The sequence below is a fragment of the Nicrophorus vespilloides genome, unplaced genomic scaffold (assembly GCF_001412225.1).
Source record: "Nicrophorus vespilloides isolate i.1.1-1 unplaced genomic scaffold, Nicve_v1.0, whole genome shotgun sequence".
In the NCBI taxonomy this organism is placed as follows: Eukaryota; Metazoa; Arthropoda; class Insecta; order Coleoptera; family Silphidae; genus Nicrophorus; species Nicrophorus vespilloides.
In genome coordinates this window covers 24,387-49,766 of record NW_017097332.1, presented here as the reverse complement: position 1 = coordinate 49,766, position 25,380 = coordinate 24,387, and the positions used below count along the sequence as shown (strand labels likewise).

General features: G+C 28.3%; 3 protein-coding genes across 4 annotated transcripts in view; all 3 read left to right on the top strand.

The window, feature by feature from the left end:
- The first annotated feature begins 4,745 nt into the window (after window positions 1-4,745).
- On the top strand, window positions 4,746-19,356 carry LOC108559859. The gene is made up of 26 exons (XM_017917227.1): window positions 4,746-4,889; window positions 6,360-6,481; window positions 6,540-6,717; window positions 6,782-6,946; window positions 8,217-8,465; window positions 10,209-10,267; window positions 10,324-10,441; window positions 10,497-10,764; window positions 11,076-11,242; window positions 11,305-11,444; window positions 12,772-12,994; window positions 13,048-13,179; window positions 13,235-13,313; window positions 13,393-13,538; window positions 14,234-14,388; window positions 14,445-14,633; window positions 14,893-15,153; window positions 15,877-16,040; window positions 16,099-16,248; window positions 16,415-16,556; window positions 16,807-17,133; window positions 17,860-18,108; window positions 18,169-18,301; window positions 19,038-19,145; window positions 19,193-19,204; window positions 19,291-19,356. The coding sequence occupies exons 1-26, from the start codon at window positions 4,746-4,748 to the stop codon at window positions 19,354-19,356; spliced, it is 4,146 nt and encodes a 1,381-aa protein (XP_017772716.1).
- On the top strand, window positions 19,076-21,424 carry LOC108559866. Its single transcript, XM_017917235.1, has 2 exons — window positions 19,076-19,532; window positions 21,042-21,424. The coding sequence occupies exons 1-2, from the start codon at window positions 19,377-19,379 to the stop codon at window positions 21,327-21,329; spliced, it is 444 nt and encodes a 147-aa protein (XP_017772724.1). The 5' UTR covers window positions 19,076-19,376; the 3' UTR covers window positions 21,330-21,424.
- A 376-nt stretch (window positions 21,425-21,800) lies between these two features.
- Window positions 21,801-25,380, top strand: part of LOC108559864 (rho guanine nucleotide exchange factor 2-like) — a 7,852-nt gene continuing 4,272 nt past the window's right edge. The window contains exon 1 of one of the 2 annotated variants that reach the window (XM_017917232.1): window positions 21,801-21,905. The gene's annotated coding sequence lies outside the window, so the exon portion shown is untranslated. The remainder of the gene's footprint in view (window positions 21,906-25,380) is intronic. The other variant, XM_017917233.1, reaches the window with a different exon arrangement.

The following is a 25,380-nucleotide window of genomic DNA, read 5'->3' as shown; positions in this document are numbered from 1 at the left end:
AGAAATGATCCTGTGAAGTATGATCTTAACTTAAAATTGGAAAAAAATGAAGGGTAAAGGCGCAGGTATAAACGTAAATGTACAAACGAGCACAAAAAGGGACATCTATTGACTAAAATTCACATATTTTCACTTGAAATTTTTACCACATTAATCAACTATTAAAGAATATTTAAGAAATATATCAAAATTTTGTAGATTCGGAAATAGTTATCTTAAACGAGAATATTAGGTGTCACAAAAGAAACTTTACAATTTTGATATACTAATCTTCGATCTGTTTGAAATTATGTCAGTTTTAATCTAACTTATGTATAGTTAGAAACAACTAATGTAACATGACATGAAATTTAAATCTTATTGCAAGAAATATCCTCAAAAACTTCACTTTTATATACTATTATGTCAACAATTGCAATACGTAATTAAAGAAAGAGATACAAAACAATGAACTTTTAAAAATGAAAAACTGAAAAACAAAAATATTTTTAACATGGTATTTATTGAACATTAGTAACAAATTATATTTAGATTTAATAAAAAAAGCCACTCAGAATGCTCCACTATCCTTCACTAAATTTCGAAGAAATAAAGCGAACGGTCATCGATGAAGCTTCGGATTCTGAAGAATCCAAAGACTTCTGCCTCACGCTCAGATAGCAGAACTACGACTCGTCATCGTGGTTTGTATACATGTCACATTTGTGATATGTGTTGTGAAGATACACTACAGAAATGATCCTGTGAAGTATGATCTTAACTTAAAATTGGAAAAAATTGAAGGGTAATGACTCAGGTATAAACCTAAATGTTCAAACGAGCCAAGTTAAACGACACCTATTGAGAGAAATTTGCATAAGCTTCTGAGATAAAAATTTGTTTAGTGTTCAAATTAATCCTTATCAATGTTTATTTTAATCTATTTCAATTATGTAACTGAAAATTTATAATCAGCAGTCGTTAGTTATTATCACATTAATTATGTAAACGGATTTTTTTTGCAAAATTAACTTACAAAATAAATAAATAACAAATTAAAGTAAAGAAAGTATCTTCTCGAATATATTGGATAATTTATACATGAACAGAAAATAAAAATATACTTTTTCAAGTAAAATATTAACTAAATATTCAATAAAATTGTGTGTAAAATCAAAGTAAACGAAATTATGATAAATTACAAATTTACTGTACATAATACATTTTAAATTTGTTATATACAAAACCAATTGAACAAATGTTTAATATAAATTAACAATCAAAAATAATAATTGAAATCTTATATACATTTTTCTATTGCTTCTATAAAAAAGTTCAAAGAATTATGTCTATGTCCAATAAAAATATAATAAAAAAAATAAAACGTTCAAGAAATTTCTTCATTCTTTTATTTCACAAAGTCATTCTATGACTTATTTCACAACGCCCAGAAATTTTAGTGTAAAACCGAACGAATTATTACGATTTGAAATAGTTGAAATTACCAAACCTGAACAAACATTCGGAAGAAGAGAAATTTCAATCAAACGCCAAAGTAATCTTGAACTTTAAATTAGAATTTTGTTAATTTTATCAATATTTATTTTAATGAATAAATAAAAACTCTTCAAACTATTCAAACTTATCAAGCTATTATCCTTTAAGTAACTAATAATTAATATAAGTAAGCGGAAAGACTAAGAAAAGTATAAGATAATTTTTTCTTGTGTAATTCTAGAAATTCATATAAAAAAACATTAACAGTTCAAACAATTTAAACTTTCTTTGAGTTAATAATGCGACAAGGATAAGTCTGCAAATCTTACGAACGATCTCCGCTCGTTCCAATTAAACTCTCCGGAAATTAAGAAATCTAGAACCATTGAAAAGAAGATCATCTCATACCACGTGCACAGATTGATCGATCAGGTGAAAACGAGCATTCGGTAAAAGCTTATACCTTAAAGCAACGAAGTAAAATAAAAAAAACGAAACGTTTAATGTAAAACTGTCCCAGAACTTGTTAACATTTAACACCCGACAAGATGAAACTTGAGGATATTACAAAACTTCTTCTCGTGTAGCCATTATTAGTTTCCATACGTTATTTAAAAATAAAACAGAGCAACCTAAACTTCTTTTATTATTATTTTTGTTTCACTAAACTCTAATTTAATTTACGTTTAATTCAATTTCATTTGCTCTTTAGTGTTTTGCCGGCAATTTAAAATATGCTAATGCGTTTTTAATTAGTGGCTTTCAATTAAGGCCAGAACGCTCCTTTTTTACATTTTATTGCCTAGAAATTATTATTATTATCATCATCATCGCTGTGTTCTCCCTCGAATTGTATTTTACGTTCGTAATCAGTAGTTGGAAGGGACGGATAAAAAGGGAGAGAGTGAGAGGATGAGTGTGATGGTAAAGGGTGGAAGGACTGAAAGTTACAAGGATAATGTGTGAAGTTTGTTCATTAGATAAAATGGTACTGTTATTGTTGGACCGGAAAACGCGTAAGCTTTATAGCGGGACAGTTCTGTATGTATGTGTACGCTTTCGAAGGGTTCTCAACTACAACGAGCCCTTAATATCAAATGAAAGCTGCGTTCCGAGCGCATATGCTACACCACTTCAACTTTTTGTATTTGAACAGTGGAATCTCGGTTGTCAAATATAATTTGAACGATGTTCGAAAACCGAAACCATTTACACAATAATAATAAATACAAAACTAATCCATACTCAAACTATAACCAATAAATTGGGTTGTCCGGAAATTTCGTGCCGATTTTTCATTAAAATTAAAAATCAAAACTTTTATATATAAATACATATTTTTTTAATTATGTATGCATCATTTTTAATCTATAAACCTATCTTCATCTGACACGCAACTTAAACATTACATCCTCCTAGAATTTATTAGGTTTTTCGTCAAAAAAACTTCTTCAGTTGTATTTTTATGGCGACTAAAATTAATCGTTTTTGTAGTTAATGCAATGACCCTAATTTGTGAGAATCGAAAAGTGCAATGAAAAGTGAATACTACGAGTAAAAAAAGGCAACTTTGTCCGATTTCAACAAATTTTGTTGATTAGTAAAAGAAATATAAGGGCTGATATTGTCGTGATTTTTGTCCGTTATATTATGCAAAACTCATATAACTTAACGATTTATGTAAGCTTCAAAAACGTTCCTCGATAGTTGTTTTTGATATTTGTAATATCTTTGCTCATTCAGTTATTCTCGATCAATTTCATCATTATTACTAGCAGAACTTTAGGGCTGAAATTATTAGCTCTAAATTTAGATAATTACGTTCCTAAAGTACATTTATCTAAAGCAACTTCTCCGCAAGCAGAATATATTTTAGTTAATGCTTTAGTGGCATTTTGGGCTTTACAGTAACAGAAAAGTGTCAAAGTCTAAAATGCACTTTGTTTTCTTCCATCTTCATGAGAGTACTACATGTTGTCATTTTCATTTAATCCAAACTAAACTTTTTTCTAAATACGCTTGAAATCTCACTTTTTAGAATATATTCATTGTTTTTCACAATTCAGATAAATTTAGGCAAAAAGGGCGGAAAGACTTAGGTCGGGAAGTCGATAGGTCACATTTGTGATTAATAATTTTGTATACATTCTCTTCCTATGTCTTTGTTTTAAGTTTGGCATTATTAAATTTTGAATGCTTAATACTAAAATATTTTGTTTACAATATAAATAATTATTAGTTAACAATATAAAATTATAAGACATCGATCATCCATTCTTCTAATATACTAAAAGAGCGTTGCTTAACTTCCGTAAGTTACTTGATACATATATTCATTAAAATAGCAAATATGAAACTTAAAAAGAAAATAAAGAACACCGACTTTCGAGATTTTGACAGAACATACCAATCATCCATTCATGTATTATAATAAAACCATTTTGTTTAACTTTAATAAGAAATTGATTGAAAATATGTGTCGTGTAGCATATTTTTCATTCAAACATTAACAATAAATATAAACATAAATAAATCATATCAACTTCCGAAACTTTTTCAGAAGCTTAAATATTAAGATACTCAATTCTTCATACAAATACTAAATTAGCAAATATGAAACCTCATGAAAATAAATAATACCAACATTCAAGTCTTTCACAAAAGGTACCGATCATCTATTGATCTACTATACTTTACATTGCTTAAGTTTCATAATATATACGATATTTTTCTTCATTCGAATAGTAAAATAACAAATATTAATCTGAATAAAAATAAAATATATCAACCTCCGAAATTTTGTAAGAAGACATCGATAATCGATTCATTTACTATAGTCAAACTTATTTTTCACAAACAACACTAAACATTTATTCATTGAAATGAAAAATATAAAACTTAATGAAAATAATTAATAGCAACCTTTGACACTTTGACAGAGGTAGTCATCATAAATTCATCCACTATACTCCAAATACATTACTTAATTTTCACAATATACACGATGGATTTCTTCATTCGAATAGTGAAATAACAAATATCAATCTGAACAAAAATAAATCATATCAACCTTCGAGTTTTTGACAAAAAGTTCGATTATCCATTCATATATTATACTAAAACCACGTTGCTTAACTTTCATAAACTACACGACACATTTCTTCAATCAAATATTAAAATAACCAATAAAATTAGTAATAGCAACCTGTGAGACTTTGACAAAAGTCATTAATAAATATAAACAAATAAAAAAGCTCTTTCATGTCAAAATGGGTTCTAATGAAGAAAATATGTTTAATTGTTCGCTAGTTAGTAAAAACAATTTAGAATACATTTTGGCAACAGGAAAGGACTTTATATGTGAAGAATACGACATCAAACAAAAAGACTCTGAAAAATTCGAGGATAGTGAAGTAAGATTTAATTTTATACCGTATTTCTGTTTTTAACATCTCAAGCATAAGTTCCAACAATAATTTAATTATATCTTATTCAAGGACAAAAAGGTTTTTTTATAAAAGATATCATTTATTATAATTACTAATTTGCATTAGCCCAATTTAGAACATAATTTCATAATTTCAGAAATCCTATGACCTAAAATCTCAAACCGAAACGAACAATTTCATATTTCTCTCGTTCAGCTACTTGTGGACGTTCATCGTTACAATTTCAGCAATAGGATTGTTCGCCATCGTCTCATACCGAGTATAAATTAACATTTAAATAATGTAAACAATAACGCAAACTCATTTTTCAGGAAGTATTTGACAAGAAGTTCGTAAAAGAAGAGATATTCGCTATTCTCTTCTACCTGTGTTTTGCTACAATTATTATAACGGATACGATTTCATCTACAGCACATTACATTTATAGAAGTATGAGTTGCTTAAAAGTCTACAAACGGAAACATTTTAGTAAATTTATTCATTTCTTTGATGATTGATTTTTTTTTCAAATTATCCTTTTAGTCATTCTCTACGTGGATTTGATATGCTTGGTTCTGTTGCCTATCGGTATTAAGAATTACTTTTCGCAGCATTCACGCTTCTGGTCGAAAGTTGAGCTTATTTTGACCATAATTACAATGCATCGAGCAGCTGAATACTTTTGTAAAGAAATATATTATAAATGTATACAAAAATTTTAAATTACGTCATTTTTAGATACTGTCACTTCAAGCCCCACGAGAAAAGGATTGATGTATGTCTTGATCAAGTATGGCATATTAATATTAATAGTTATACATAGTCACACCTGCATTTGGAAAGAGATTGGTTGTTTGGTAAGTTTCAATAGAAATACAGCAATACCTCGCACAGTGCGACTTCGAGCAACCCGGATTCACTATAGTACGATCTGAAAATTTCAATACAAATAATTGAGCAAAATAATTATTCTAAAAATTTACTACACAGAATAATTGTTTCATCTATACTTATCACTGATCTATAGAATAATTCGGTTTCAAATAGTGCGGGATATTAGCGAAACCGCACTATGCGAAGTATTTCTATACTAGAACAATAAATATGTTAAGTATTTAAGAAAGTTTATGTAAATATACAATTTAAATACAAACTAAGTCATATCAGATCAAAATTTAGATTTATTATCAGAATAAAAAATCATTATTTTATTAACGGTAGTAATTTTTTTATATTATAGACTTAATACATTTTTATAAAACATTATTTTTAAGAACCAAATCAATTGAAACCCTTATATTGTCCATTTTCAAAAAGTTTGGGAATTTCCATTTATTTTGTAAGATTTGTATATAAATTGCAGTTTTTTAAGTTAATTTAAGCCCAAAGAGATCAGATAAAGAGATAGAATTTTATATATTAATGACTAAAAACATTTAAAAACTCTTGTTTCAGGAATGTAGAAATACTTATGTAAAACATTGGACTGATGAATTTCATAACAAAAAGATGTCGCCTGAAGCGCTTTTCGGTTATTGCACGTACAGTTCGATTGCTGCAACTGCAACAAGCATCGGGTATTTCCATTTACTTATTACCAGTAATCTATCACGAGTAACAACATCTATTTTATAGAATTTTGGGAGCTTCGAAGCGGAACGACGTGGAATTCCTTATTTGCATTGTAGTAATGCTCTTCAATTTGTTCATCATGAATGGTGTCTTTTTAGGAGCTTTCACCTCTGTTCAAATCGATGGCTACAGGCGCAGAACGTTGTTTGGAACCAGGCTTAATTTGATTCTGCAACAAGTGGTATAGTTTTCAATGATATACAATCTTTTGACTGAATTTTTAATTACTTTTTTTTGTCTTCTAGGATCATAGAAATGTTTCTAAAAAGTTGGCGAAGAAGATCCGAACTTGGTATTATAATTTTTGGATGAAGGAATCGGCAATCCATAAACTTGAAGCGTCGGATCTTCTACCAGAATCGATGATTAATGATATAGAATTGGATAAATATTGGCATACATTAAATCAGGTATTTAAATCTTAATTATTAGTTAAATTTATTAGTGAACTATTGTCCAATAAGATTACTTAAGTCCAATACCCATCATCCACTGTTAATCTCAAACAGAAAATTTAAAATTATAATTAATAAAAATGCATATGCATTAAAATTCCAATTAAAAATTGTACAATTGTACTTTGCCTAAGTTTCCAGTAATTCTTAATTTTTCATTGATTAACTTACTACAAAATATCTTTTTTCTTATTATCAAATAAAGAGATCTATATCAATTTATTTATTGATATAAATCTCTTTCAGCCCTATTTCTAACACTTTGGGGTTTAACAGATCACGAGATTTTCGTGATACAGGCGACCATAGACAAAATATCTTAATTGTTAACAAAACATCCAGAGAAATATGTATAATTGGTTGCATAGTCTCATTCATATTGAACTTTGGTGTGCATCTATTGATGAATGGAACGAAATTTCTTAAACAACTTAGTGCTTTAGCAGAAATCTGTGATTCAAGATTTTATGTGATATATTACGGTTCGGATCGAAATCCCGACAAACCCAATTCCCGACAATTAAAATCTCGACAGTGTCTTTTATTATTTGATATAGACGTAAAACATATTAATTTAAAAACAAACGTTATTATTTTACTTACATGAATAAAAGAACATCGATATTCTATTGTTTCGAGTAAAATCTGTATTTTATACCTACGCTAAATTAAAACTATCTAGTTAATTAACCCTTAGTCTCATCAAGATTTTCAAAAAATAATATTTGTGAAATAATTCCGTCACAAAAAGGCAGTGACAAAATTTGTGCACGTGGATGTTTAATGGTGAATGAGAGAAACCGGGAAAAGTTGTTCTCAATTCATAACTGTATACCTTACATATGTATATTGTAGATCGTTTCAGGTTTAATATCAAAATCCACTAAAATGTTTGGGATTTAATACTGTCGGGAATTTGGAATGTCGAGAATTTGATTGTCGGGATGTCGATATAGACCCGATATTTTACTTCTTCCGCATTTTGAATTAATAGTATTAACAAAATAACTACCCTATCATAAGATGCACCCAAAACTTATAGGACGATTTAAAAATCGAAGAAAGAATTATTACCATCGGACCATAAGACGTAATCCAATTTTAAGTCAATTTTTGAATAATTATACTCTAACAAAATTATATTCCTTGTAAAGCTTAATGATACCTGAATATCATCATTTTGTCCAAATTAATGTAGATACTAACAGTAACTTGTAATTTACAGAGTTTAATATTGCGTCATGTTAGTGATGGTATGAAGAGGGCATTAGCACAGAAAATGGAGACATACTACTACAGTAAAGGAGACGTAATTGTGTATCAGGATCAGCTGCAAAATAAGATCATCTTCGTTGCAACTGGAGTCGTTCAAGTGGTCGCACCTGATGATATCGAAAGCCCTATCATCAATTTGGGTTACGGTTCGTGCATCGGAGAGAGCTACATGCTGTTGAACATCCCCAATGCTGCGCATGTAATTATTAATTGTTTATATCCAAAAATAATCAATAATATTTATTGGTCAAAGTATTAAGAAACATGAACTCCAGCAAGGAAAAATAAAGATACATAAATATACCTTCAATATAAGAAATATTTTATAATAAAATTGATAACAAAAGTATAACAATTAACAATTTGGTCTATTAAAACATCAATATTTAATTTAATGAAAATAGATTAGAAAACTATTTTTAAATCAAATTTATATTCAAAATAAACAGTTAACACGATTAACTACTACTATAAAAGACTTATATTAATGTTAAAATAATATTTACAAAAATGCCTTAAATAAATATATAAGAAAAGGGCGAGAAAACACTAGCCTTGTCGTGTTTTGATAACTCAAGTAGCGCCACTACATAACTATTGCCAAAACTTAATACTCAACAAGGAGTAATAGCGCCTTAATAAAAACTAAGATACGGTTACTGCACTTCTACAGTGGCTAGGCATAAGGTTTCTGATTTCTGATTTCTGAAAATCGTTTCGCTCCATGCTTATTTTGTTTTGTTTTTTTCTGTTTTTATTTTCTTTTTTTGTCTTATGCTCAAAAACATTCTTATTGCCAAAAATTGGCAGGTTGTGAATGAGAAATAAAGGATATCAAAAAATATAGTCTTTGGGTTATCAAATATTGCTTATTTAATTTAATGTAAATGTATTTTAACCAAAACATTTTTTATATTAAAAAGAAATAGGCAAAATCAATGTAAAATATTTAAAAAAAATTGTTGGATAAGTGAAATACTGAAATAGTAATAATATTCAAAATTTCTAATATAAATATGAAATTAATAATAAATTATACGTATTTGTTAAATTATTTTAATATAACAAAAAATATCTAATGATGTCATATTTTTCTTCTTTTAGATGATTGCTTCTACATATTGCAAAGTGCATGCATTGGATAAAAGAGCTGTTTGGAGAACTGTCGTTCAGTATAAAAAGATGAATGAATCTAGAAATATGTTTAATGTTATAAACGTAAGTAACGTAAAAAAAATACTAGAAGTTATATTCAAATTGAAACCAAACTAACAATTCTAAACTTAACAAATCTAATCAAATTTCTAAATTATCTACAATTTTTAAACTAAACCAAATACAGTGGAACCTCGCTTAACGATCATTTCGCTTAATGAACAAAATTAATTTTAAGAAAACGAGTGACGATGAGAAGAGAAGTCACGGATTTTGCCTACTACATTATTTTTAAAACTTGTGTACACATAATATGTTTCACTGTACGAGAAAAAATGCGGAAATTTTGGAACGGATTAAACTCGTTAAGCGAGGTTGCACTGTATACATATACCCCGATTTACACAGTAAATAGGTTCCTGAGAAAAATGTGTGAATCGAAATTGCAACATTTTGAATGTAAGATAGGTAATTTTCATCATTTAATTTTTATTTTTTTTCTGAAGACAAACTATGAACAATTTATCAATTTCTTCATAGGTCAAAGATATTTTTATGTAATCTAATTTGAATGTTATTATATACTCATATATATATATATAATATTCAATAAACAATCTTATAGTTTTTAGTTACTTTAGTAAATAAACTTTTTTTTTCTCCTTTTGTTAAAATTATATTACTTTGAATACATAAATCTAGTTTTTTGTAAATTATAATAGTTATAGTTATAATTATATCTTCTAATTATTTACATTGTTTTAAAAATCTTGTGTATTTTTTTCAGATATTAATAGCCAATTCCCATGAGTTACATGCAGTCAAACAAAAACAACTTCAATTATCGTAAGTCTTTTAAAAAAATGTATATAAACTTATATTAAAACATTTCTTATTATTAGGAGGAAACGCGTCGATAAGACACTGAAACTAATCAAGCAAGTTTTGAGGAGTTCTTTTGAAGATATTCAAACCGACAAGACTGATCTCAAAACCACAGATTTGTATATAATCAATAAAGTGAGTATTAAATATTCTATCAATGATGATTAATGAGATTTGATAATTTCTTTAGATTGAAGGATCAACGAAGCACAAGGATATGATTTTCGTGACCACAAATTGGCCTTGGATTCTATACCCGAATAGTCAACTTTTGCAGATTTGGAATGGCCTGATTTTCATTATCTCCGTTGCCGTAGCAATAGTCTACCCTTACGTACTTTTTTACTTGAAAACTTCGCCACCTTTCTATGATGTTTTTTTAAGACCTGTAGCAAACATTCTCTTCATTGCTGATGTTATAGTCCAGATTTTTACAGCAGTTGAAGATGATAAACAAAGTAAGCAATTATTTGCAGTAGTTATACCTTCTTTTTATAATTTCAACATTATGTTAAACCTTTTTTGTTATGATTTATTATATAATATTTATGGTTTCTTCTGTTATAATATGTACCATATTTTCCCAAGTATAAGACGCATCAATGTATAAAACATTCTTAAATTTAGGTATATGTGATTACATAAACTAATAAGACACACCCAGCTTTAAGATCCCAATCTTATACTTGAGGAAATTGGTGTATAGATAGATTATTAATTTAAACTGTTTACTTATTATTGTTATATAAAAATTTGATTTATATTTCAGATATGAATAGCACACTTTCAGGAATTATTTCGAAGAGGTTCACACAATTGAATTTTTTGATCGATGTAGCGAGTATCATTCCCATAGAGATATTATATAAGGGTATTCTGACATATGACCGTCGTAACAATATATTCGATTGCAATCATATGCTGAAGATAATACGCGTTAGTTTTAACAAAATTAGTTTGATAATTCAACTAATTCGACTATGAGGTTTAATTTTCAGATTGTTTCATTTTTTGTGAATTTAACGAAAAGCTTCAAATTTGGGACAAATGTTACCAGGATATTCCTGTACGTTGTATACTTAACTTATTTGGGCTATCTGCAAGGACTGTTCTATTATCTAGCTGGATGCTCTTCCAGGTAATCAAATTAATTTAATTTCAATATATCACGGTACATACATTATGTAATGTTCATTCCAACTGCTATGATCATATGTAGTAATGTATAGAATTGTTACTGTCTTCACAATTTCAGTGTTATTACATTCTATGATCAAACGCAGTTGGTACACCTCACATAAACTGTGGATACACAATAATACTTAACTTTCTACTAAATAACATAATAACAAACAATTAAGTTTTTAGTATTAGTTTGAAGTGATCGAAATTCAAATCGAAAAACAAAAAACAATGATTATCCAATTCTTTATTAATTAATTTTACATAAAATTTCAATATTTTCAATATTACTATATATTATACATACATTTCATGATATTCTTACTTCTACATTAGGTTGATTGGAATTATTCACTTAGTTTTACCTTTAACATAATTATTTGTCATTGAACCCATTAAACTTGTTGACAAATGTTTTCAATAGATTCACACTTACCTCGAATATTTCTTTAATTCTAATCTTCAAAATTGATGAAAACAAATGTATAAACTTCTATAAACAAGGATTTAAATGAAACTTTAAAAAAATATTTCACTAAGATAATTGTATTGCAGCTATGTTGTCTTTATTAAAAGACATATGTCTTACAATTTCATAACAATTTATATAATTACAGACCGTGCAAGAGTCCATCCTGGGTGATCATGTACAAGGAAAAAATGAAACCTGATGTTAATATCGACGATGATACGAATACTGACATTTTGTTCGTGTCATTCCTTTATGGTCTACTACTTTTGACTGGCACAGGTGGAAGAATTTTCATAACAAATACTTGGGAAATGGTCCTGGCAACTATTTACTTCGTAACATTTATTTTTCTATATACATATCTATTAGCTGATTATTCGGCCACATTAACTCTGGCACAACTTTCAAAGTGAGTATTTTATTAAGTTTTTTTTTTATTTTATTAAAAATTAAAACTTATGACAACGCACCTGAATGCAACAAGTTTCCTGAAACCATTCAAATTGTTCAAAGTGTTTATTTGATTAATTGTTATAAATTTCATAATTTGTATACTCATGAAATAACCTTAATGTGATAAACTTATTGAAAAAAAACATATAAACACATGCAATTACATTGTTTTTATATTTGTTTGTTCGCACAAAGGTACTTGATGTTCATTCGAACGTACATTTAATTATTGAACAGAATGTAATAAATATTTTTCAATTGTTTGTAATGAAAAAAGTCATTAATTGATACTATTGAATTAATCTGTAGACCTTTATAATTCTTATAAAGAATCAGAAATAAATAATTTGAATTTTAGACAAAAGTATGTTGATGAAGTATCGACTGTAAGGAAATTCATGATTTCTAATAAGATGAAACGTCGATTGTTGAACAGATTGAATCTGTATATGGAAAGTCAATGGGAAATCTCTGAAGGAATCAAGGTCAAGCATTTGATGTTCGATATCCCCAAGTACTTCTATGAAAAACTGAACAAGGACAGATACTATTATATGCTGGAATCCATACCATTGTTTAAGGTGAATTTTTATTTAGCATAAGAAAAACAAAATGATAATTAATATTTCAACAGTTGTTCTCAAGAGCAATGATTCGAATGATTTGTGGTAAATGTGAGATAGAATTGTTTCCACCAAACGAATACGTCACTTATGCTGGAGATACAACGCAAAATATGTACATAATTGAGAAGGGTTTTTGTGAGGTAAAGATGTTTTTTTTTATTTCTGTTTAATTTGAACTGAAAACGGTTTTTGTAGATGCTTTTTAGCGGGAGTAATAGGGCGGATAAAATCGTCGGACCGATGACTGATTTTTGTGTTATTGATATGCTTTTAGGTTGGTAATTGTGATAAAAATAATGATCAAATATAAATGTAAATACTTTCTCATTATTTTCATCACGATGGATTTTCAGAGGTTCCAGTTTTGTATAATATTAGAACTTTAACCAACGTCAGTGTACTGAAGATTTCTTTAGCTGATATCGACAATGTAATGTCGTACAAACCTGAGCTGAAAGGAAACGTGCACAATTTGATAGCAATGACCAAGAATACAATTGTATGTATACATTTAATTTTTATTGTATTCTGCTAGAAGTTGTAACACAATTATCAGTATATGATGCCGTGGTTCAACGAGAAAATATACGTTTGTACGAACGTATTAAATGTGTTTATTGTTCAGATTAACGTACGTTCGTTTAGAGTATGGCAATTAGTGTACAACTGATGTACGTTAACCGAACATTGACTGTATACTAAATATTAATATTCAATATATTCACACACTAAATATTACTGAGAGATTTATAGAAATTCCTCGAATGTGGTTAATATATATAGATTTTTTAGGTATCCTAAGATGTAGCAATGAAATGTTCCTTACAGTGACCTAAACTAGTTTAACATATTCTAACCTAATTCATATTTATATCTAAGCGAATGCACTTTATTATATATATTTACATGGATAATAAAGTATGACAAGAAATATAATGATATCCTGTTTCAAAAGTAAAATTTACATTCGTAGGAATATTTTTGTAATCATTATGTACGTTTACTGAACTTTGACTGTATAGTAATTATTTATATTCAGTTCATACTAAATACTTTGGGATCTATAGAAAATTCTAGCTTTTAATATAAAGAAAACCTATGAAAAATTTACATAAACCCTTATTCTAGCTTAGACTATTTATAACAGTAATACTCAGATATTATAAAATTGTTTTTTTTTTGGTATTTGTGTAGGCTGTTAAAAGGTTATTCATGAAGTCGGGTGAAACATGGAACGTGCCGTACGTAAAACGGGTGCAACAAGGTTCCTTCTTCCGATTCCCAAATGGTAAATTGCATCCATTGAATCTAGATTTCCAACGAGGTTGGAGACAATTCACTCTTCTCAGGTATTTCATAAAACTGTATAAGGTTTATATTCTAAATAAACAATGTTGTTTTTTAGATACTTCATGAGAAGGAAGACGATTCTACCGAATGGTCCATTCCTTTATAGATACGCGATTTTTCACGCCGTTATCGTCTTCGCCATGTGCACAATAAATCCGTGTCTTTTCGTTTACCAATGCGCCATGAAGAAAATCTACGCAATATCCATTTCGCTTTTCCTAGATCTTCTTTTATTAATAGATGTGTAAGTTATCATTCTTAAGTAATCTACTGATATAACTTTGCGTATTTAATTACATACAAAATAATGGAATATAACTTTCCGATTTTGGAATAGACCTCTGATGTTTTGAACTTCAAATGCCACTTGACATTAAGATTATATAGTTTCACGCATTCATATTTAAATTTTATGCTTGTGCTTATGCTTGTTTTTTTTCTGTCACTGTATATTATTATATAAAAAAAACTAATTTTTATATGTATTTGTTTTTCATTTTCAGTTACATACGTTTACATGTATGTTATTACAATGAAGACGGTGTTCTTGTAACGCATCCCAAATACACTGCAACCCATTACATAACCACCAGCTTCACCGTAGATCTGCTAACGGCTCTACCGTTGAAACTAATTTTCGAGATTTTCTTGGGCAGAACGGACGCTTCCTACATAAATCTAATTAAAGTACTTCGTGTCTATAGAATTCCGAACGCCTTCTCCTACTGTGAAAAAGACATCTTGAAAAACAAGGATATTTGGCTGTAAGTGAATATTTTTTATTAAGATATTATAGCAGTAGTACTAGTATTTGTCTAGTTTGGAAAGTTTTCTTCTTTTTTAATATGTTCTGTGACTATCCAAGTACCATTTGGCACACATCTTGCTTAACAATCATAAGGAGTTAGACGTTCTTCTGGAAAGCTGTCATTTAAGGTATTTCACAACTGTCAAAATTGACACATGTATCATTTAATAGATATTATTGTTGACAACAATTTGCTGGAAAGCTGTTATTCAAAGTGTTTCCATTTTCACATCTGTCATAATTGACATATATATCATTTAATAGCTATTATTAATGTTGACTACTTTGATAACCTCTTTTTCAAAATCTGACACTATAGATATTCCAAATTTCACGTCTGTCAAAAATATTACTAAAGTTGACAACTTCTTGCTGGAAATCTATCATTCAAGTTACATCAAACTTGACAACTATCATTCCTCAGAAAATGTAGAAAGATGTCTTGCTTAACTGTCATAGTGTCCAAAGATAGTGTCATACTTTGACTACAATCTTATGACAATTTTCATCCAACAAAAAAATATGACAAATTTCTCAAAATTCCCAATGCCATGATTATTTATTATAAGACCGAATGAAAAACACTTGATTGATTACTTAAATTAAAATTGATATAATTTTTAATTGCTACAGATCTAATAATCATCACTTTATTTAAAAATAATATTATTTCTTACAGGAGTATAGTAAAATATCTGATATTAACTACCATAATCTTCAATACACTTACTGCAATTTTGATCTTACTCGGATGCAAGTACACTCCTTTGGATGAAGTCATCGATATACTCATGCCTTACAACAGTTCTTGGGTTTTCACTATAGATACCGATTCTGAACTAAGTATAGAATAAAAATTAATAGAATTAGAAGATGATATAAGTTGCAAATTGCTTTGTAGGCATCAAAGCAAACAGGAATTCGAATGCAATGAAAATTTACTACTTGGCATTATATTACATAACTCAGGCCTCTCTGAAGTTAGGAATCGGAGATATAGCTGTGGTACAAAACATCGAAGTCATTTATACAATGTTGGTTGTAATTTTTGGTGAGATAGAAAAATACTAATCATTTCAAAATCAATACAAATTAGATTTTTATATTGATTTTTAAAATACTAGCATTTTTTTTTATATATTTTGAATATTATATGAAGTAAAATTCATAAAAAAATTTAAAACTAAATTATTAATATTTTCATATATTGATTCCAGGATATGTATGGTTTACTTATATTCTGGTGACTATTTCCAACACAAAAGCAGCTTTGAACTTGAATCTAACTATTTACCAAAACCATATGAAGGATTTGATCATTTTCATGAAGGAACAACGCGTACCTAAATTGGTTCAAAAGTAAGTCGAATTTTACAAGATTTTGCAAACATCTGTATTAATACAATAGTTAACAATATTCATATTTTTAAAATTTTAGAACAATCAATACTAAAATTAACACAAATATGTGAAAAATATAAATTTATGTCTTTTATGGTTTCTATGGTTTTGGTCTTTTTTTGGTTACTCTTACATCAAATATAATTAATTGAAATTATGTAATCATCTTAAAATATCATTGATTAAAAATGACAATCATTAATTTTAGTAAGAACATTCGATTCTTTGAATACATGTGGCAGAGGACGCAAGGCACGAACACTATGGACATTTTCGACAACTTCCATACGACTCTGAAAGGAGACTGCGTTCTAAGCATGTACCAAGACACTCTGGCTTTGGTATCTATATTTCAAAATGCAGATGCCAGCTTCTTCCGAGCCTTATCAATGCTCATCAAAGAAGCTTACTATTTGCAAGATATGGACATCTGTTGTATAAATAACATAGTCGACTCTGTATACATAGTTCATCGAGGTGTCATCAAGGTTACAAGACCTGACGGTCATATCGAGACAAATCTAAGGCGTGGAGCGTAAGTTTTATATACAGCAATACCTCGCATAATGATGCTTCGATCTACGCGGCTTCACTACAGTTCAGTCTAAAAATTTCAAAACTTAATTTGAATTCAACAAAATAAAAATGAATTCCATAAAATTAATACACAAAAAGGTTTCTCACACAGTACGAGGTATTGCTTATGAGGTATTGCTTAGTACATTTAAGTAAATAATAAAAGTGTTTTCCTTTATACAGTATGTTTGGTAATTTGGATAACGTAAAGCATACCAGATGCACCATAACTTGTAGCACAAACACCACAGTAGATTTGCTTCACTTGAAGACAAGCAAGTTCTATAACCTGATCGAAAAGTATCCTTCAATGGCAAGGATCATGGACCAGTTCATCGTAGAAACAAATATGGTTATATAAATCAACACATTATATATAATGTTAAAATTAATCATATTTCCAACGTTTCTTAGGCTTACATCAATATTAACACTACTGCTAATGATATTGTAGATGATATTACGAGAGATTTAAAAATTAAGCAACAAAAGTATGTTATAATTATTTATTAATTAATTTTATTAATGATTTCTTAAAAATATTGAAACTACTTTTATAGTAACAAATCAATCATTTTCTGACAAGTAGCGGATATATCTGCCCAACCTTAGATTCTATATCTACTGTTCAATTGACATATTGGCAATGTTACAGATATACTTGATTATTCTGAATTTGTTACAGATTCAAGTTGACAAAAAGCGAAATATTCTACATGTCTCGTACGATGGAACTGATCTCGATGCTGGGTTCATACTTCTCTTACCTAATTATTATCTACCACGCTTCGTTTCAGCATCATAAGCCTTGGGTGATTGCGCTCACCTTCTTCTTTGACTTTATGCAAATCGTAAAGATTTACATAACGTTCAAGACACCCTACATCAGCAGATTGGGAGAAATCGTGAAGAACAAGAAGCGCATCAAAAATAAGTAAACTTTGTTTTTATATTTGGTCATTTTTATGTTCATTTTTTATACTTTTTCTGGCAGATATTTGAAGGAATCAGCTTTATACTTTGATCTCTTCAGTTTGATTCCATTTGAGTTCTTCTCGTTCGCTTTCCCAACCGGAAACATCTGGTTGTACGTTGCTTTGTTCAGATTGAATCGTGTTGTTCGTTTGGTAAGTATAGTTTACTTAAAACTAATATTTATAATAATACCTTGATATTTTTTTGTAATAACTTCAGAACACTGACTTAACTCTAATATTGTATATATCATACATACATACAATTGATATAAAGTTAATATCTTTAAGAAATATACATTAATTATAATTTTTGAGAAAAAAGTACTAATATTTTTGATACTAGTAAAAAGAGCGACAGAAAATTTAATTTAAAAGTCTAAAGTCCAATTTAAGTTTTAATAATAACAAAAAATAATATTAATATTACAAATATTATATAGTTATATTATACATAAATACGATAATAAATATTTTGATAATATCAACATTTTTTTTCTTGGCATTGTAAAAGCTGTGCAACATTTGCCAATGTATATAGTAATACTTGCCAAGATTTTCATAATATCAACACGGTTTGTCTTACCTTATTTCTATTCCAAAAATAAAGAAAGTTCAGATAAAATAGAGTAAAACAAAAAATGTTTTATATTCCAAAGAAAATACTTTACTTTCTAAAATGGATGATTATATAATTCTATAAAGCAGTCACTTGAACATACACTTTGTCGTAAATGATTATCTTGCTTAAAAAAAAAGTTTAATTTAAATCTAAATGAAAAATCCAATAAAACTATTGAACAAATAGAGATAATACATAAAGGTTTTGTTATAAATAAGTAAATAATAACATAATATATAATAAATAAAATGTTTTTGTCTATTTTAGATCAGTATTAAACGTTACTTTGGTCTAACTTATGACTATCTGAATGTAAACGTTTTAGCCATTAAACTATTCTCGCTGTTCGTATTCTGCACTACTTTCACGCATACAGTAACGTGTATTTGGTATTATGTGGCATGTCCCAATGGTGTTTGCAGAAAGGCCAGTTGGTATTACGATCAAAGCAAGTTTTTATACATTTATTCTTACATTATTTTTGTATTGCTACTAAACATTATTGTTTCTGATTTGTTAGTTGAGAAGCAACCTAACTGTGGAGATCCCTACATATGCTCCCTATACTACACTACTTCCATACTAACTACGACAGGTTATGCCACAATGGTTCCGAGATCCCTCATAGGTATAACAGCCTGTATCATCGCAATGATCGTCAGCCAGTTCATCATGACCATCTTCATCTCTGACATCGCAGCCGTCGTCCGTCACTACGGACACAGATTGGTGGTTTACTCGCAGCAAGTCACTGTCCTCAAAGTAAGTTCAAGTCCATTTGTTTATAACCTTTTACAAACTATAAGAAAATTAATATAAAATTAATATATATCTATAAAAGAATTACTTAGTTAATATGTTTTATTGGAAACTACAGAAAAATAGTACAAATTTTATATTTTTTTTTGGTAACAAAAACTGTGAACATAAATCAGGTTATTGTAATTTAATCACATATTAGTTATGCGGTTTTCATGTTTTGCTAGAAATTACCACTTGTTGCTGTCTTATCACGTTTATCCTGTACATTTCCGGTTGAAAAGGATTCCCCAGTGAAAAAATCCCAATTTTAATCTATTTTTACATGATAATTTTATGTTATCATAAATATACATTATTATTCATAAATACATCAATTAATCTTAAATTAAGTAAAGTACGTTAGCGGTAATTCCCCATTATATATTAAAGATTTAAAAAATATGTTTTTTTTTTCAAGAGTCAATTATAGTCTGTGTTCAGTTAACGTACATATTATATACATTAACTAGCGTACTTACAAAAAATCATATAGTTGCTTGTTTTTAAGATATTTTTTGTACAAGTGGGTAAAACTCTTTATTCGCACGAAAGCGATGTACATTCACTCTAACGTACACTATTGTGTATGACCATACAAAAATATATGTCCGTAAATAATCATGTACGTATCATTTAGTATTTTAAAGCAGTCCGCGTTAAATGAAAGCTGATTGTTTTATTTTTTTTTTAGATATATATGTACGTACTTTACTTAATTTAATACTGACAGGTAATTGCTCGTTATTATCTATGATTTCATAAATATGCTTATTTAAAACGATTGTTCACTTTATATTCAGTATTTTTCAATGGTTAAACTACATCTTTACTATCATTATTTAAATTATAGTCTGTTTTCAGTTAACGTACATAATGCGTACCGAGATTACCGTACTTTAAACAAATGTACCCTAATCATGTAATTGCAGGAATTTAAGATTGTTTAACACACGTGTTAAAAAAAGAAAGTCTTCATATGCACGTTCACTCGAACGTACCCTTTGTTTGTATGTTAATATAAAAACACACATCATTAATATATATTGGTATGTTTGTGCGGTCCTTTAATAATCATATAGGTATTATTGAACGTATATAAAAACTATGTACATTCACATCAACTGTATTATTTTTTTAAATTTAACACTGTTATTGCTATGAACACTATGAACTGATTTTACTTCATATTTAGAAGTTTTTTAAGAGTTAAGCTAATCTAAATTATAGTATTTCTTTAACGTACATAATACGTATACAGAGTTCCCTACTAAAAACAAAGGTACGTTAATCATATAGATACTTATATAAGATTTTGTACATGTTCACATAAACGTACAATATAAAAACGTACAATATAGTTATTATAGGCATTTGTATATTCATTGGTTTGTAAATAATCATGTACGTGTTTTTTGAATATACGTTATAAGGATGTAAAGTGAACGCAGACTGTATTATTTTTTTTTTTAGATATATCTGATAAATGCCCAGATTTCGTTGCGCCTGCAGCAAAAGATCATGAACTATGTGGACCAACTGTGGTCTCTGTCGAAAGGAAGACAAATGCCGATCTACATGCGGATGGGTCCAAGCTGCCTCGTCGAAGAGCTCAAGGTGCACGCGTTCGGCAAACACATATTCAACGTGATTACCAATCCAATTACCACCTCTCTCCCACCTATTCAACTCTCGTCTTCCGAACTTTCCAGAATCTGTTGTTTAGCGGTTGCCATGACGACTTCCTACGCCTGCTTGTAACTCATCTAAAGATGACGACTTACTTCACCGGTGATGTGATCATCAGGCAAGGAGACATCAACAATACAATGTACTTCATACACACGGGCAGCGTAGATGTGGTGTTCTGTTTAGAGAAGGAGGAGATCCTTGTAGACATGCTGGATATGCACGACTGTTTCGGATTGGTGAGTTCAGTTACAGTGATTCTCTTACTAACTACATGTTAGAGCCAGTATTGAGGACTTTTGTAATTAGATCCAGGGTTTGTTCGAAAATACTCCTCATACGCATACCTATCAATGCAAATCTGTGACGACGATCGTGAGTTTAGTGCACGAGGATTGGAAACACTTGCTGCAGTTCTTCCCCGCCTCAAAGTACCTCGTTTACAGTCTGATCAGAAGCGGGAAAGCCTTGAACGAAGAGAATACATTATGAGTTGTGTAATAGATCGTTAATGTGAAATAAATTTCGAACCGCTGACAAATACCGAACCAAATCTGCACAAGGATAAATAATTTTTAAGTGCTATGAATTGAGATCCTGTTTATATTACAAACCAGAATCACTAGTCATTAACTAAGAAGAAATAAGGTATTTACAATGTATCCTATCTAATTTGGAAACTAGAAAATTCAAAGTGTACAAATGACAAACACTTGAATAAAAACTGAACATAAAATTTTAAAGACACGATAAGAACATTCATAAATTCAGAATCTGATAAGAACTCTTTAATATTAGAAGAACAAGAAGAAGAAAAATCAGTGCCAGGATTGCACATTTTTTAACTACTAATTTCAAAATATTTAGAAGAATAAAATTTTAAAACTTATGTAAACTTGACTAAATAATTGAACATCCTTGATATTTTCTACTGATGGAAATGTTGTAAGTTAGACAAACAACAATATTTATGGTAACAATATTCATTAATTCAGTAACTGATCAAAACAACGTATGTAAATCGTAAGGAAAAATTTAAAAATATAATTGTAAATATTTATTATATAAATACTAAGGCAATTCATAAACTAAACGATCGCTTTTTTAATTACCAAAATATAAAATTACATTTTTTCAATTATAATTTAAAAAATAAAATATTTGAGGATATTAAAATTTACAAAATAATTGTTATTTTATACGCAATAATTAAATTTATTTATTAATCTACCAAAAATCAAAGTTAACTATTGTTTAAAACTGTGCATTTTCCTATTTTATTATTCATGTAGATGTCTATGCAATTATTTCTTAATTAATATTTATATGTATATATATATATATACATTTACGACACGAATACTTTCTAATATGGAATGTGATAGTAATTAATATTGAATGACACATTCCCACTTAATTCATTTAACAAACACAGAAGTTGAGTTTAGTTTATATTCTCATGGAATTATAATATATTAGTAACAATAATTAATTTCATTCATAGAAATAACAGGTTAGATTGTATTTTTAGATATTTAATATTATTGAATTTGTCTCATATAATCATAGTAAATTAGTATTCATCTACATTATATAAATATTTAAAAAAAAAACTCTTGATTAATTTAGAAATAAGACTCAAACATTATAAATTCTAGAAGAATAAAAATTCTAATAGTAATATATACGTAATAGTAAGGTAGATGTGGGATTGTACATCTTATAAATGTTAATGATATATACAAAAAAAGTAAACAATAATTTCAAGGTCAAAATAATTTTCGAGTTAAAAATACTCAGTTTTTGTTTTTCGACAAATTCATTGAATTCTTATATATGTGTATATCAATAAATTGTTTATTATATACTATAATCAGCAGTAATAACCTTAAATTGAAGGACATTATTTAAATTAATGAAAAGTCTATAAATTAATAAATTACAATAATATTTCTTTTTACAGTCGCGTGTAAAAATATGAAACATAACCAAATAATAGTACAAGAAAAAAATTAACTGTTATAAATAGGCTATTGATCATAGGTATTTTAGCCCATATATTTTAATGTCGTGTAAATTTAAGGTCACGGTTGACATTAGATAGGTAATCTTTCCCCGTATAGTTTACATTATGATGATTTGATTTTTTTTTATTTGTTTGCTGGCTGTCGTCTTGTAGAATAACTTCAGTAGTATATTGATGCTCTGAGATTCCACTATTTCGTTTGACTGTGAATCTGCTGCTATCCTTAATACTGTCATTGTCCATCGACTTGGCTGAAAAGGTCCATATGCTGAACCTAATTCATTTGACTGTCCATCTGTGATGAACGATGGCCCTATTGCTGCAAGCACAGAGAGGGCTCACAAAAGGCCTGGCTTGACCAGGATTTAATTATTTTTAATCTTTAAAAGAAGACTTCAATAGTAAAAATTAAATTATTTTTAATGATAATAATATTACTGTATGAATCATTGAATGGTTATTCGCATTACATGCAACAAATCCCAGGGAAATCCCAGCACGCTTTGAATTCTGATCTTGAATATGTTTTACATAGCAGACTTTTAGTATCTCAAACACGTTGTATTGTTATGATAAGATTTAGATTAATATACAAATTCTAATCAAGATGTTTTTCTATAAATAATACATTTCATATTGAATAAAAATGTAAATTAAAATCATTGAAGTTAACTAATTTATTCATTATTTTTATAATATTTATATATTTTATAATATATTATATATAATAAGTCTAATGTTTTATAAAGTAAGTTTTTTTTAATGAAAAATATCCTATATTTATTATTAAATAATTAAAACAAAAGTAGATATTGAATTACTTAAAAAGTAAGTAAAGTTTTTTAATATTTTATTTTGATACATTCAACAATTAATGTGTATTTCATAATTTCAATATTTTTTTTAATAATCTTATAGTAAATTATAAATGATGAAACAAGTTAACTTTTATTGTATTTGGTCAGAAAAACCTATGGTCCACAACCCATTTGTTTTTATATTTTTGTTCTTTTATGAATATGTGACTTTTATAATAAATAGTGCTATACAGCAGCGGTCGCCAAACTTTTTGACCTCACGGACCAGTTAATTCATAATTTAAATCCCGCGGACTACTAATAGGATAACTTAACATGATGAGTAAGTATATTCCACATTTTTCTGCGGACTAGCGAAATTTTGGCAACCGCGAAATTTTTGCCACCACTTTGGCAACCGCTGCTATACAGTGAAACCTGTTTTTTGCGGTAGATAAGGACCGCATAAAAAAATCGCACAAAAAAATATTCGAAATTTTCTTAAATTCTTGCATATAACAAATAACTTTGTACAATACATTAAAGAAACTTTTTTTTATGTGGTGGATAGGGACCGCATAAAAAAAATTAAGTGCGAAATACGTCAAAGATTTACGAAATACATGAGAAAGTGCATCCAAACAAAATAAGTAATTAAATTACACATGGAAATGTTTTAAAAACATTTAATTTTTCATTGTACACCTGGAGAAATTTTGAAAATGCACACACATAATTCACTGATACTCGTGTTAATCGAAAGCGCGCATCTTCTTGTGATGAATTGGTTCAAAGTCAACTAACAGAATCGTTTGAGCATGCATAGATAAGCACACTGATAGAAAACAATACAACGATACCAACGTTGTTGGAATTCATATACCGCATAAAAAAAACTCACAAAAATAATATCGCATAAAAAGGACCGTTCTACTATAAACATTTTGATGATTTTAATATGATGATTATTAATTATTTTGAATTTGTTTTTCATTGCTCATTTCCTCCAAATAGTTTATTATTGAAAGTTTAATAGAATAGTCTATTTATAGCATGTTCGTACTTTTAATTATTTATAAATTCTAACAATATAGCAATGAGTAATTGCGTTTAAAATTTCCCATTTGTTGCAAAACTAGTATTTAAAACGAAGTAATGAAACCACGTTATTCCTTCCTTATTACACATATTTAAAATATTAATCATTTCATTTGAAAACATTATCCAGTTATATTTCAACATGATTTTTGTAATGAAATTAAAGTAAAATCTTAATTCATATTTTCTAGTTGGACAAAAA

What these genes read in the sequence shown, in the direction of transcription:
- LOC108559866 (XM_017917235.1), top strand. Translation starts at nt 19,377, where the DNA reads ATGGTTCCGAGATCCCTCATAGGTATAACAGCCTGTATCATCGCAATG. An exon ending in AGCAAGTCACTGTCCTCAAA is followed by an intron (nt 19,533 to 21,041) that starts GTAAGTTCAAGT and finishes TTTTTTTTTTAG; the next exon opens with ATATATCTGATAAATGCCCA.
- LOC108559859 (XM_017917227.1), top strand. Translation starts at nt 4,746, where the DNA reads ATGGGTTCTAATGAAGAAAATATGTTTAATTGTTCGCTAGTTAGTAAA. An exon ending in ATATGCTGAAGATAATACGC is followed by an intron (nt 11,243 to 11,304) that starts GTTAGTTTTAAC and finishes TTTAATTTTCAG; the next exon opens with ATTGTTTCATTTTTTGTGAA. An exon ending in AAGAAGCGCATCAAAAATAA is followed by an intron (nt 18,109 to 18,168) that starts GTAAACTTTGTT and finishes TTTTTCTGGCAG; the next exon opens with ATATTTGAAGGAATCAGCTT.